The sequence below is a fragment of the Phascolarctos cinereus genome, unplaced genomic scaffold, assembly GCF_003287225.1.
Source record: "Phascolarctos cinereus isolate Bilbo 61053 unplaced genomic scaffold, phaCin_HiC Scaffold_4;HRSCAF=312, whole genome shotgun sequence".
Classification (NCBI taxonomy): domain Eukaryota; kingdom Metazoa; phylum Chordata; class Mammalia; order Diprotodontia; family Phascolarctidae; genus Phascolarctos; species Phascolarctos cinereus.
Window position 1 is genome coordinate 272,194,226 of NW_027555847.1, and position 15,723 is coordinate 272,209,948.

General features: G+C 35.2%; 1 protein-coding gene across 3 annotated transcripts in view; it reads right to left on the reverse strand.

Annotated features, from left to right (window-relative positions):
• Positions 1–724: 724 nt before the first annotated feature.
• Positions 725–15,723, reverse strand: part of GIN1 (gypsy retrotransposon integrase 1) — a 45,966-nt gene continuing 30,967 nt past the window's right edge. For all 3 annotated transcript variants that reach the window (XM_020973996.2, XM_020973995.2, XM_020973997.2), the window contains 5 exons: positions 11,514–11,819; positions 9,297–9,488; positions 9,013–9,192; positions 8,520–8,808; positions 725–1,411 (listed from right to left, as the gene is read on the reverse strand). In XM_020973996.2, coding sequence (XP_020829655.1) covers positions 1,119–1,411; positions 8,520–8,808; positions 9,013–9,192; positions 9,297–9,488; positions 11,514–11,819 — 1,260 coding nt within the window. In that variant the 3' untranslated portion in view covers positions 725–1,118. The remainder of the gene's footprint in view (positions 1,412–8,519; positions 8,809–9,012; positions 9,193–9,296; positions 9,489–11,513; positions 11,820–15,723) is intronic.

Genomic DNA, 15,723 nt, shown 5'->3' on the forward strand with positions numbered 1-15,723 from the left:
CTTGAGAGTATAGTGAATGTGTTATGGCATTAGGACATTGCCTGAATTTTTAAAAAATTCCCTCATGGCAGTTATCATTTGCCTCTTCTGAAAGCGGTTATAGGTGAAAACTGCACGTGTGTGTATATGTGCATACATACATATATACATGTGTGTGCATGTATGCATTATGTGTGTGCGCGCACACACATACATGTATTATATGTTTGTGTGTTTATGCAGGGTGTCTCAAAAATCTCGGAGTAGTTTGAAGATACTAAAGCTGTACTAACAATTCTGGGGCAGTTTGTATATATGTGTATATCTATATACATATACATATCCACATGAACACACATATGTATACACATGTACACACATGAATACAAACACACGTATGTATGCCGGTGTGAATGCCAGTCAGATTACATAGCTATACATAAATAATGGATCAGGTTAAAGTTTATCTATACTTTTTATAAAGTGATATACTTCAAAATGAAAAGACATTTCTGTGATGTCATCCCAAAAAAGTTGATATAACTAATATCCTATAAGATTCCATTTGATGTAAGCCTCAGTTATTTCCTCCAACATCATATTAATCTCATATAGCATAAAAATCAATTTCACCATTTTAAAATTCAATTTTAGGTAGTACAGTAGAATCTGCTACATTCTGAAAAACAATATTTTATGAAAAAAATCAGGGTTAAAAACAGGTTAAAAACAGTAGACACTAATCTGGAATTTATTTTATTTTATTAAAGTGAAGGTGCTTTACACATACACCCTGCACTTCTCTTTTGGGAAAAATGCATCTTTCATAATAAGTATTTAAAATACATTTACTATTTTATATATATAGCATAATTATGTGTTTTATACTTATATATGTGCACACATATAGAGACAGATAGACATGTGTATATACACACTCATCACATATATATATACACACACACACACACACACACATATATACATATATATATATATACATATTTTTCTAAATAAATAGTAAAAACCATTTCAGGATTTAATAATATGTTAACATATACTTTCTTTTGTCTCATGAAGCCAAAGCATTATAAAAAGAGGTTATGAATTCTAAGCAAACACCGCCTGAATTTATTTAACTAGCTTAAATATTCAAGGCCTTGGTTTGAAGAGTCCAACAAACTGAAAGTCTGTTTTTCAAGATTTAAATTGACAGGTTGAATGCCATGATCTTCTAACAGCTGAGAAATTTTAGAATTTTTGCTTTCTGATAGTTCATGATCCTTATTTGGTACAGATAATTTGTCATTTGATGTACAAATAGTTGCATCTTCTACAAGAATCTCTGGCTGGTATGATCCAATTGGAATTTCAGCTAACCCAACGTAGTCATGATCAGCCACTACTGAATCATATAAATGATAATGGCTATCTAAAACAAACAAACAAAAAATCATGAGTTTATCTTTCATTAAGACAATCAATTATATTTATAAACAAAATAAGAAATAAGAATACCAATCTATATAACAACTTCCTTTTTCTTATTGTGAGTGAATGAATAGGTATATAAAGAAGGTAATATTTAGCAATTATGATAGTTCACAGCTGTGGAAGAATAAGCAGTTTTTAAAAGTAAAATTTTCTTAAAAATCATATCAGATTGCTAGAAAGTTTATGGTTTCTATGATCTACTTTTTCTCTCTTTAAGTAGCAATCTAAAACTATAATGTTTGGAAATTATGTTACTCTAAGAAGTCTGATGAGAGGTAGCATGGTGTAGTAAATAGAGTGTCAGCCCAATGATCAGGAAGACCTGAGTGCAAGTCCTATCTTTAACATAAATTGGCTATGTCAGCCTGGGTAAATCTATTAATGTCACAGAGGCTTTAGGTAACTCTCTATGGACACAAGTTGGAGAAGAGGTGCAGATCTAAATTGGGAGACAGAGTTTCCTCACCAGGAGTTACCTATACCAATGAAATCACAAGTCCAGTTTGAAACACACACACACACACACACACACACACACACACACACACACACACACACACACACACACACACACACTTCCTTTAGCATACAAGGAAGCACAAATAGATGAATTAATGAAATTTTAAAAGGATCATTAACAATCCTGATAAACTCTTTAATGAAATTTAAAACTCTTCATGTAACTTTTTAAACAACTAAATTCATGATGTAAAAATCCTATTTTCTGGTATCCAGACTGGATTTCCTCCAAAACCTAATGGCCTAGGTTCTTGGCACATGTATGACCCTGGGGATTAGGGATTTCTTAGAACTGATTTTAAGACCTAACTAGAAAATGGAAAATAAGATGTAGATATGGAAGACAGCAGTATGAAAATGTGAATCAGTAATTCTGTCTCAGAATACAACTGGATATCTGAAATACTCAATGACTACTTTAGCAAATTTCCTTATTGGAATAAGATATAATCAACTTTATAGTACTCAAGCAATCAACCTGGGGAAAAATGTTTAAAAACCAACAAGAAAGTTAATAAAACTGCATAGAACTGACTTAGAGAATTCTATACAAATATGATTATATACAATGGATAATTATTTTGAATATTCTACATTAAGCATACTTGTGCTGAAAATACACCAACCACCTCGTTTATTCTTACAGGTGAAGCCTCTTTTTGATTCTTGTAGAGGGCCCAGGGTTATCAGAAAAAGTAGAAATTCAGACATTTAAATGAAATATCCATTTTAAAATGTTTACCTGTAGGGTTTAAGACACAAAGAGCTCTGATGGAGCTATAGCAATAATTTAATGGAGTTTTGCAACATATAAAGCCAATGAAGTCTTTTATTTTTGTTTCTCCTAATTTTTTTCCCATATTGTCCATGGCTTCTACAGAATACCCACACCCTTAAAATAAATCTAATTTTAGATAATTATAGTATTTTAGATATTTCAAAATTATTTTAGTTGTACAAAGAGATATTACTTAAAGTATAAATCATTATCGGCTGAAAATAAAGCCTAAATTTTTTTTTCCTGTACACTGCCTCATTCCTTTTGAGGATTTAAATTGGTGAGCCCCATACAGACTGATACAGTATTTTTCTGGGCTCTTCACAGACCTGGTAAAATCCAAAGTATGTAATATTCTCCAGAACAAGCTTTCCTCAAAGAGTTGAAACTTGAAAAACAAGTCACCTGATGATGTCCTTCTGAATGTAAAGATCCAACTCACTGGCATTAGAGTTTTAAAAGCATTTAATTGAAGGAAGCAAAATACAGACCCAAAAACTGGATTTTAAAAGTTCCACTAAATACTTATAAAAGATAGGAGATGATGTTGTGATATTCAAGTAAATAATTTACATAATAAATAAACCTAAATTTAACTTTTATATCCAACTTTGAAAACTGGTAGTCAAATAAAATTAAATTTCATTTTCATTTATATAGTTTGCCATGTTTTCTCTCTGAAGTGAGCTCACTTAGAACCAGAAGAACATTGTACACATTAACAGCAATATTGTATGATCAACTGTGAATGACTTAACTATTCTTAGCAATATAATGATCCAAGACAATTTCAAAGGAATCATGATGAAAAATGCTATCCACATCCAGAAAAAGAACTATGGAGTCTGAATGCAGATTGAAGCATACTATTTTTCACTTTCTTTATTTTTTTGGTCTAGGTCTTCTTTTACAACATGACTAATATGGAAATATGTTTTACATGATTACACATGTATAACCTATTATCAAGTTGTTCACTGTGTCAGGGAGAGGAGAGAGAGAATTTGGAAATCAAAGTTTTAAAAAATGAATATTTAAAATTATTTTTACATGTTATTGAAGAAATGCAATATTATTATTTTAAAACAAAGTGGGCTCACTTGTTAAGGTTAGAGACATTTTAATGGAAATGCTTTATTTGTCTATCAAGACCACTTTTGAATCAATGGTGGAAAATACAATGGCTTTAGAAAACTTTATTTTGTGTAATTGTTTCATGATTAGCTTTAGATAATTTTCAGAGTTCTCATTTAGTTGCTTCCCAAATTCCAAAACATATATCCATCTCTTTAACGTACTTTAAGAAATGTGTAGTATGGTCCATATACAAGAAGAGTGTATTATAATCAGACAGACTCATCTGCAAACTGTAAGACAGGCCAACTGACTTTTGAATGGTTCACTTTCTATCTATCAATGAATGAAAAAACATAGTGCCAAGCATTATGCTGAATGCTGGCATCCATGGAACAGACAGAAACCAACATCAACAAGGAACTTACAGTTGGGAAACTTTTCCCAATGCAGATCTGAAGATATTATGCAAGTTGCATTTTTTCTATGAGGATAAAGAAGATGTGGGCTGCTTGGGCAAAAGATATGCATAAACAGAAAGAAGATTCTTTTCTGGAGTCCAAATCAAAGAATAAATGTTTCAAGCCTAATTAGACTAGTTAGCTTTTGTATCTTTTGACCAGAGGGTTCCATCTCAAAATTGTATGTTTTTGATTATAAAAGGCAAAAGAGTATGGATGGGATAATCATAAAATAATCAGAACTACTAGAAAATATCTCCCAAATTTGCTGCTGATGAAACAATAAAATCTCATTTTGATAGGAAGGAGAGAATATCATTAAATCAAACAAATGTGCCAAGACTTTTTCAATTTTTCTTATTGCTATCAAATTAATAAACCTTTCTGCCAAAAAGTCATGGAATAAGGAAAAAAAACCCACTATAGGCTCACTTAAAATAACAGCTATGTGGAATTTAACCTAAGGACTGAATATGCTTTCTTTACACATGTCCTAGAGAGGAACAGATTAGAATCTGGCAATAAAAGCAGATTTGCCTTAGACAATGAATCTTTGATATGGCTTTGAAATCTGAAGGCTGCAGAGTAGCCATGGTAGACGCAAAAAGACAACCATCACAGTGTTCTTGGATACAGCTTGTCCAGCGGAATTACAGTCAAATTAAAAAAAAAAAGTGGAAGGCTATTCAGTGGCCTTTTGTTTGCTTAAAATTCAACTAGAGAATCCTTTTAAAATCAACTTATGAAATTTTTTTAAGGGAAGATATGAATGTGATTTTATAGGAAAAGAAGAAATGACATTTATTGTTCAAGTTAAAAAGCAGGAGGTAGTTTGGTTTTTTTAAAAGGCTCAGAATTAAGTTTCAGAATCCAGTATTAGGATGGTTAACATGATATTTTTTGCATAAGGTAACTCTGTGGCATAATAGCTAGAATGCTAGATTTAGTCAGGAAGACCTGAATTCAAATTCTGCCTCATTTACTTACAAGTAGCTCTGTGACCCTGAGCAAATCACTTAACTTCTCTCTCTCAATCTGTTTCTCATTTGTAAAATAAAGGGATTGTCTTGAGACCTCTAAGGGTCCTATGACCCTATGCATCTCAATGCTTACTTTTCCATTGTTTAAAATAGCATAAATCTGTCTTTATGATTTCTGTACAGACTGCCATCGATAAGATATATTCCTAAAGTAAGATCGCTTTGAAAGAAAAAAAATATATTCTTATATTAAGAATACAAGGAAAAATAAAAATGATTAAGGGCCACTCTCTGGTTTTGTACAAGCCAGATTATGGGGGAAAGTGTGTTTCATAATCAAACTATCCTCTGTAAGTTCATTCCGGATGCAACAGAGAGCCAATGAAGTTTACTGAGCAGGAAAGGGCCATGGTCAGACCTGCATTTTAGGAGAATCACTTTGCGGCTGAATGGAGGATGAACTGGATGTGGAGAGAGTTGACGGAGGCAGACCCACAGCAGGCTATTGGAATAACAGAGGCATGAGATGATGAAAGTCACCACTAGAGTGGGAACAGTATCAGAGGAAAGAAGGGCATATACAAAAGAGATATTGTAGAGGTGAAACTGACAGGCGTTGGCAACAGACTGGATGTAGTAGGGTAAGATACAGTGAGGAATCCAGGATAACTACTAGCTTACAAGCCTAAGGGACTTAGGTGTTGCCCTCTTATAGTAACAGGGAAGAAGGGAGGAGGTAAGAAGGGTTTAGGGAGAAATATAATGAGTTCTATTTTAAACATGTTTACCTTACGATATCTATTAGACATCCAATTTTAGACATATGAAAGGCAATTTGAGATTAGGAGATTGGAGGTCAGCCGAGAGCCTGGGGCAGGAAACTAGAGTTAAGAATCATCAGCACAGGGGCAGCTAGGTGGCACATGGATACAGCATCAGCCCTAGAGGCAAGAGGAGCTGAATTCAAATCTGGTCTCAGACCAGACACTTGACACCTACTAGCTGAGTGACCCTAGGCAAGTCACTTAACCCCAACTGCCTCTTAATAAAAGGATTTGTTCTGTGAAGTTTGATTTCAGACAAAAGAAATATGAAGTAAATTAGGAGTGGATGAGAAAGCACTAGTACCTGGGATATTGGGAGAGGCTTTATGAAGAAGGTGGTGCTTGATTAGAGTTGGAAGTAAAGAAGAAAGGACATGCCAGTCATTAGAGACAGCTAGGTCAAAGGCCTGGGGAAGGGGTAGAGTATGGGAAGAGGTTAAGTAATGTATGACATGGTTGCAAAGATAAGCTGGGGACCCTGTTGTGACAGAATTTAAAAGCCAAACAAGTAACTTGTTTATATTTTAAATAATAGTTTAAATTTCAAATTTACTAAAGGAAATAGGTAGCTATCAGAATTTATTGAGAAGGGGGCATGGCATGGTTAAACCTGAATTTTGGGAAAATCATTTGAGTAGTTGTGTATAGGTTGGATTGGAGAGGAGAGACTTAAGGCAAGAGGATCACTTAGAAGATCATTGCAATAGGCTAGAAAAGAGGTTATGAGGGTCTGAATTAAAGTAGTTTGGATTTAGTCAAAGGGCTGCACTTGAGGACCTATAGGGCCATGTGTAACTTCAAGGCCACAGGTTCCCTACCCCTGATCTAGATGCTTCGGTGTCTACTCTGGGCACCAGATTTTAGGAAGGGCAACAATCACTGAAGAATGTCCAAAAGATAGCAGCCAGAAGGATGAAGGAGCTTGAGTTCATAACATATGACTACCCATAAAAGGAACTAGGGATATTTAGTCAGTAAAAGAAAAAAACTTGGGGTAATATGATAGCCATCTAAGTATCTAAAATGTTGTGCATTAAGGAGCATTAAGTTTGCCTGGCTTTATAAAATTAGAAAAAAAAATTACAGCAAGTTTCTCTTACAAAGGACTCATTTCTCAAATATACAGAAAACTGAGTCAAATTTATAAGAATTCAACTCATTCTCCAATGATAAATGGTCAAAGTATATGAACAGGCAGTTGTCAAAAGAAATCATAGCTATCTAAAGGCATATGAAAAAATGCTCTGAAATACTACTGATTAGAGAAATGCAAATTAAAACAACTCTGAAATACCACCTCACACTTATCAGATTGGCTAATATGACAGAAAAGAAAAATGACAAATGATGGCGGGGATGTGGAAAAACTGGAACATTAACACACTGATGATGTTGGTGGAGTTGTGAACTGATCCAACCATTTTGGAGAGCAATTTGGAACCATGGCCAAAGGGCTGTCAAACTGTATATACCCAGCAATATCACTACTAGGTCTGTACCCCAAAGAGATCAGAAAAAAGGAAAATGACCTGTATGTACAAAAATATTTATAGCAGCTCTTTTGTGGTGGCAAAGAATTGCAAATTGAGGGGATGGCCATTGATTGGGAATGGCTGAACAAGTTGTAGTATATGATTGTGATGGAATACACATATGCTCTAAGAAAAGATGAATGGGATGCTTTCAGAAAAATCTGAGAAGACTTATATGAACTGATGCAAACTGAAGTAAGCAGAACCAGAACACTATACATAGTAATGGCAATACTGTATGATGATCACCTGTGAATGACTTAGCTACTCTCAGAAATACAATGATCTAAGGTGATCTGAAGGACTTATGATGAAAAATGCTCTTTACCTCCAGAGAAATAACTGATGGGAGTCTGAATGCAAATCGAAGCATCCTTTTTTAAAATTTTATCTTTTTTGATTTTCTTTTTCTTTTTTTTTTTTATGGGGCAGGGGTTTGTGTTTTCTTGATGAGTGGGGAGAGAAGAGAGGGAGAGAGAGAACTTAGAACTCAAAATTTTTTAAAAAATGAATGTTAAAAATTATTTTTGTATATAATTGGAAAATAAAATATAAAATTTTTAAAAAAGATTTGTCCTGCTTTGTCTCTGTTGGCTAAAGTGGGAATAATGGATGGAGTTTGCAAAAATTTTAAATATAAGGAAAAATTTCTTAACGACGAAGCAGGGCATCTTGTGAGAAAGAAGGCAGCATATGCCAAGTGGGTCAAAACACCACCATTGACACCCCTTAAGCCCTGACAGAGACAGTCCAGGACCCTGAACCCAAGAACCGTAGGAACAGCAGTGCCCCTAAAGGAATAAAATCATACTTATCTTCCATCTTTAGCCTCATTAAAAAAAAAAGTGACCAAAATAAAAGCTGTAATTGAGATTTACCTTGTTCACCAGAATCTCTTACGTAGGGTTTAAGGTGTGACATTTTGATGGGTCTCTTAAGTCTGGTACCTGTGTTGTCTCTTAGGACAGCACATCCCTTTTCTGTAATGTAGTCTATGACACAAGGACCAACCCATTCTGAATGGAAACGTCCATCCTTCCACCAGTTTTTCCTTTGTCGAAGAACTTCATGTCCAACTTTAAGGTGAAATGGATTTAGTTGCTTTGGTCTCCTTTTAATGATAATCTTGCTTTTACTTTGTGTTTCATCGTGAATGTGGTTATCCAACTGCATTTTTTAAAAAAGAAAACAAGCAAGAAACATTTCTTGAAAGGTCAAAGTACTTTTATGACAACTAATGAGCATACTGTCCAAATGAAAAAAAGTCAATTTCAAGCAAAGAAATTTTGCCTTAGTTGTATAATAAATGAATGATGGGCAATTTAAAGGTAATTATTCTTTTAATGGATAAGTAATTTTAATAAGAATTACTTGGCATGTTGATGTTGTCTTGTCCACCATTATCTTATCAGCCTCTTTAACCGCACGTAAAATTTTGGCAAACATGCATATGCTATCACTACCTTCTCCTTCATGAAATACATCTGAAGGTCCAAGATCATCTGGATTTCGATTAAACATTTGGAAGTATGGCATATTTTTTGAAGGATCCTATTTCAAAGAAGACAAATAGGCAAATCTGATTTAAATACTTTAAATGTCAAACTAGAAATGATCAATAAACAACATTAACCAAAGAAATAAAAAGTACATACCAAATGAGTCAAATTGAAGGCATATGAAATAGCTAGTAGATGGTCATCCCAATCATTTGGGTGGTCCAGGCAGTATTTTGAAAGAAAAATTTTAATTGTGTTTGCAGTTCTTTCACTTGCATCGTCTGGTTGAGATGGGTAGAAACTCACCATTTGCTTTGCACCAAAAAGCCCAAAGAGTTCTCCATTAATCTGAAAAATAAAACAAAGTTGCCATTTTCTTTCACTTGTACATTTTTCTGTTGAATGATTACAGCTTTCAATATAATTTTGACCATGTCCTTTCCTCTGAAAATGTTTGTGAAGTCAACTCAACAAGCATTTATTAAGAGCTTATTATGTGCCAGACACTGTTCTAAGTATTGAGGATACAAAGAAAGGCAAAAGACAATCCTTGCCCTCAATGAGTTCACAATCTAATGGGAGAGATATACAATTTTATACATACAAGATACAGAAAGGCAAGTTAGAGTTAATCTCAAAAGGAAGGCTCTAAGATTGAGAGGGACTGCTATCTGCAGAACATACAATTTTAGTTGAGACTTGAAGGAAGATAGGGAAGACAGTAGGTGGAGAAAAGGAGGGAGAGAATTGTGGCATGGGGGACAGCCAGTGAAATAGCATAGAGTCGAGAGATGGAGTGCCTTATTAGAGGAGCAGCAAGAAGGCTGGTGTCACTGGATTGTGGAATACAATACAGGTGAATAAGGGGTGAAGAACTGGAAAGGTAGGAGGCAACCAGGTCGTGAAGGGCTTTAAAAGCCAAAAAGAGGATTTTATATTTGATACTGGCGGTGAAAGGGAGCTAATGGAGGATTTTGAGTAAGGGGGTGCCATCATCAGATCTGTGCTTTAGAAAGATTACTTTGGCAGCTGAGTAGAGGATGGACTAGAGTGGGGAAAAGAAATCTTTATCAGCTTCCTGACAGAAGAAATTAGACATACACAAAAAAGCATCAAATCATGTGCTTAAAAGAAATCAAGAAGGCCTTAGAGCAGGGGGTTTTAAACATTTTTTGTGTCATGGATCCCTATTTGGAAGTCTGGTGATATGGATGTCTTCTCAGAATGATGTGTCTAAGTACGTAAAATAAAAAACATAAGATTGCAAAGGAAACCAATTATACTGAATTATAGTTATCAATTATTTTAACCAAAGTTCACAGACCTCAAAATAAGAACCCTGTCTTTGAAAAGCTCAGATAGTGGGTTTGTTAAATATCATATACTCTGCTTCTCTCATTTTTACTTGGTTTTTATAGGAAATTGTATTTTTTAGGTGTCCTAAGGTGTCCTTTTTGCTACAGGAACATCATTGGGATCTTGGAGTCAAATAGAAAGAAGAAAAAGAATAAAAAGTTTGGTGTTGATAAATGGGAAAGCAGAAGCAATGGAAAGTCTGCAGTGATGAGAGGCAATGTAATGTATATAAAAAAAAGAAAGCACCATAAATTTGAGATAAAGATTTGGGCTGTTTTTTCATAATTTAAAAGTTTGTTAGATGACTTTAATTTCTTCTGTGTCAGGTTTTAATTTTTGCCAGACAGAAGACTTTAGAAATGGCTGACCTTAGTAAAAATTAAATAATTCTGAAATCCACAGAGAGATAATCTATTGACTCACACCAATTTACCCTAACATGAGTCTAAATAAATTAAATGAATTGTTAAACAAAGAGCCAAAAAACTCCAAATGGAAAATCCATGTTGTTGTTATTGGAAATTACCATAATTTTGATGCTTTTAACATTGCTATGGATTATATGTTCTCAAGGCCATACCATTTTGCAACATTTTTAACTTCTGCCACACATTGGGTAATCGCTATTTTTAAAGTCAAACAAGTAGTGTGGTTGTAATGGAAAGAGCTACAGAATTAAGGAAACCCTGAGTATAAATTCTGTTTCTACTAATGACTATATGTATGACTAAATACAACCTCATGACTCAGTTTCCTCTCTGTAGAATAGAGTTATTGATATATGCTTGACCTACTTCACAGTGTTATAGCAAGAATCAAATGAGACAATATAGGTGAGGCCACTTTGTAAACTGTAAAACACTATCTATATATACTGACTGAATGCCTACCACATGTAGAGCCCTACACATACCAAAGGTATGGAATGTGACATAGTCCTTGTGCCTTTGGGGGCTTATAATTTGACTAGAGGCTATAGTCATGTATTCCCAGAATTTGGGAGGGAGCTACTCTTACCTGATCAATAAATTCATCTCCTTGATCCATCACTATTCTCTGAGGGGGACCATACAAGAAAAATATACTAATGATTGCTTTAGAAATTTCAGATGGAGAAACATCATGGAGAGGTAAAATCACAATCCATTTTGTGAACAAATCGGTCATAATTATGGCATACATATGGCTTTGGCTGCTGGAATGAAAAGGTCCCATTAAATCCACAGTAACAACACTCCATGGTTCTTCCACTTTAAGAGGCTGATATTTGCGTGCTAAAACAGTTGAGTTTTTTGCCACTTGACAATGCTGACAAGAATATACCTAAAAATAACAATAAAGAGTAAAGGTGATTAAATATAGAAAAATTATTAGAACTATTTAAAATCATATTAATCTTTTTGTAGAATAAATGCAATATAAATTTCATTTTAATTAGACATCTTAACCTGTCCTCTTGCTCTCTACAGAAATAATTTTTGACATTTAGTATAGATTTAAGTGCAATAGGAGTAGGAGGCAGGGAGGAATGGTCAATGAAAGCTCACTCCTTTTGAGCACAAGGATCACCTGAATACCTAGGAGAAATGAAGCAAGAGATAAAAATTTAAATAAAAGCTCTGAACTAGAAGGAAGCTTCTAAATAGCTTAGAATAGACAGTGGCAAACCTTACCCAAGAAATGGAATCCCTGAAAACTAGAATAGCTCAAAAGAAATCAATGACTGCATAAGACATGAAGAAATGTTAGAACAAAATCAAAAGACTAATTAGAAGAAAATGTAAGACATCTGATATACATATATACACACACATATATACATACATACATATATAATTATATATACACATATATATATATATATACACACACACATACATATATATATATATATATATTTAAACTCACTGGTATAATGAGAGAGAATAATTTGGGAATCATTGGGCTCCCTGAAAACAGTAATTTTTTAAAAGGCCTGAATATTATATTTCAAGAAATCATGTGAAAACTGCACAGAACTTTTAGAATCAGAATGTAAAATAAAAGTCAAAAGAATGGAGATCTTAGGATTCAATATTACAAAAGGCAAAAGAGGCTGCTTACAACCAAAAATAAGTTACCTTTCAAAACTGAATATAAACCTACGGGAGACTAATTTAATGGAATTTTAGCAAAATAGAGAACTTTTAAACATTTCTGAATAAAAGATTACAACTGAGTAAGAACTCTGATGCACAAGCCCAAGAGCCCAAAGAAACCTGAAAAGGTAAATTATTTGAAGAACTGGAAGGAACTATATGATGATCTAAGGTTAACATTCAAAAAGGAGAAGAAACACATGTCCCTTCAGAACCTTATTATCTTAAAAGAGTATTGAGAGAGATAGATTTAAAGAAAAGATAAAAGAATTAAGAATTTCCAGGGGTGGGTTGGATCTGTTCTGAAGCTTTGAAGAGTGAAAAAATAAGTGAGGGGAAAAAACAATCACTAGTATAGAAAGAAGAGAAAGAAAAGATTGGAATTCGCTATTTTTTATAACTGGCATTTTCAAGAAAAAATATGCAAATGTGGAAGAAGAGATGAAGGGAATGGGAATGACTTGTACCAAAGGTACAAGGTAGAAATACATCATACTCAACAGGAAAACAAAAAGGCATGCAGGAGGCGGGGCAGAGTGAAGGGGAAGAATAGTAGTCACAAGTTAAACAAAGTTCCTGATCCTGAGGGGGAATTAAAAGTGGGGGGAAAAAAGAAAAGAACTAGAATCTAAGGGGGTAGTTTAGGCAACTGAGGAATGGCTAAACAAATTGTAGTATATGAATGTGTTGTTGTCAAGATGTTTTTCAATTGTGTCTAACTTTTCATGACCCCATTTGATATTTTCATGGCACAGATACTGGAGTGGTTTGTCATTTCCTTCTCCAGTTCATTTTACAGACATAGAAACTGAAGCAAACAGAGTTCAGTGACTTGACCAGGGTCACACAGTTAAGTTAGTAAGCGTCTGAGGCCAGATTTGAACTCAGGAAGACGAGTCTTTCTGATTCCAGGCCTGGCCCTCTATCTACTATGCCACCTATGTTTGCTTATATGAATATAATGAAATATTATTGATCTATAAGAACTGGCAAAAGAGACTATTTCAGAGAATCCTGGGTAATATGGACTGATTCAGAATAAAGTGAGCAAAACCAGGAGAATAATTCATACAAGGACAACAATATTATAAAGATAAAAACAACTTTAAAAGACTTAAGAACTTTGATCCAAACCAATCCAAGGAAGAATCAAATTTCTGGAGGACCTATGATGAAGCAAGTGAAAGAGAAATGACAGACACAAGGACAGAGACGTATATTTTTTGGACATGAGCACTGCATGGATCTGTTTTCCTGACTATGGCTGTTACAATGCCCCCTCCCTTTCTTTCTCTCATTTAATTATGTTAGCCAATAATTAAAACTTCATGAGATACTGGTAATAATCTGATTTATTAAAAGAAAAAGGTTCATGCATGTTGGAACTCTATTCCAAGGAGTTCAGTCCCATAGACGGAGTCCTGGATTTTTATGGGGAACAAAAGGCCAGGTCTTAGACAGGCAAACTCCTCCCAAATGGGAGTGACATGTGAGGAGGAAGGAAAAAGTAGGGGAGGGGAAAGGACGAATCTCCTCCTGTAGAGGAGAAGGGCAAGGAAAAGGGAGGGGGATCATGAGTAAGCAGGATGTTAAAAGCAGCATTCTATGAGGATATGATGAAATCCGTATGATGATGATATGATTTTCCACAAGGGTCCCAGCTGCACAAACATCAGTCTGGGTTAGGCTCGCTGGAGCCAGGATTGTAGCTGACTTGGCTTCAAGGACACTGAGAATTTAGTAAGAGTTCAGTCACAAAAGATCACTGTTAAGTTAGCTCAGTGGGGGCTTTATCTCTGGAAAAGAGGGCAACTCAAGTAAACAAATTCAGGGGCTCCTTAATAACTAGAAGAGGTATTAGAGGAAAAGGGAGTATTAGTGAGACCCTTTCCCCCCTCCAAAAATAGGCCATTATTAGCAATTTTTAAAATGCACACAATATAAGGCAGCTGCAAAGGAAGCACAAACAAGGAAAACAGTTTTGAAAGTAGAATTTATCATACGATATCTTTAAAGAAGCAAGCAGTGTTAGAGATGAGATAGATAAGAAGGAAACAATTCAGCAAAGCTCTCCCCCACAACTATCCCACAAAAATTTAAAAAATAACAGACCAAGTCCAGATCTGGAAATCACAATGAATAATTTTTGCAGTCCAGTTCAGCTCAGGGAGACAGACAGAGAAATCTATTAACACTGGGATAAGGTCTAGCTAGGAATGTGCTTCGTAGAGTATTCCAGCATAAGGACTGAACTAAGGCCTAGCTGTTGTTGGGCACCAGGGAAAAAAGAGGTCTCAGATCTGGCACATAGGGGCCTAGTTTTGTGCACGGAACAGCAACAGCTACAAACTGGTAGTTTCATTGCTCGCTGCCTATGGCTGAGTCTATACATACCCAATGTGTAGTGAGGAGAGGATGTGAAGCTAGGAATGGAAGAGCAGGGCAAGTAGCTGTCACAGGTTATAGGCTGGGTATCGAGCAACAAACATGTACTGAGTAGCAACTGTGTGTCTCTGATCCTGGGAGGCAAAGCAGGCCTCATCCCAGTCCAAAGAAAAACCTGCAACTCTTTCATTCTGACATTGGATATCACTGTCAGCAGCTTCTGGTGGCTAAGTCCCGCAGCAGCCTCTTGGAGCTCCAACAAGGGAAGGCCCATAGCTATTTTGTTCAAGCTAAAATCCACGTCAGGAGCTCGAAGGGCTCAGACTTTCCCTCGGATCATACCACTCTGGCAGCAATGAAAGGTCCCCAGCCTCAACTGTCCCTGAGATCCTGCAAAAAACGTAACACTAACTACCCTGAGAAAGCAGTAGCAGGACTCAAAAAGGACACAAAACAGGACCAAGTACAGCCAAGCAATTCCCTCTAGAATTGTGCAGAGCCTGCCCTGAAGTCAGGAAGTAAGGCTTGGAGAACGGACAAACTAAAACCAATTCACCATAAAGAGTGATTATAGTGACAGTGATATTCAAGGTGCAAACCCAGGTGAAGAGAATGACTGAGAAACACGTACAAGCAAATGTCAAAGAAAAACACAGCTTGGGCAAAAGTTCTGCCAGAATTAATGGAAGATATGAAACAAAAAG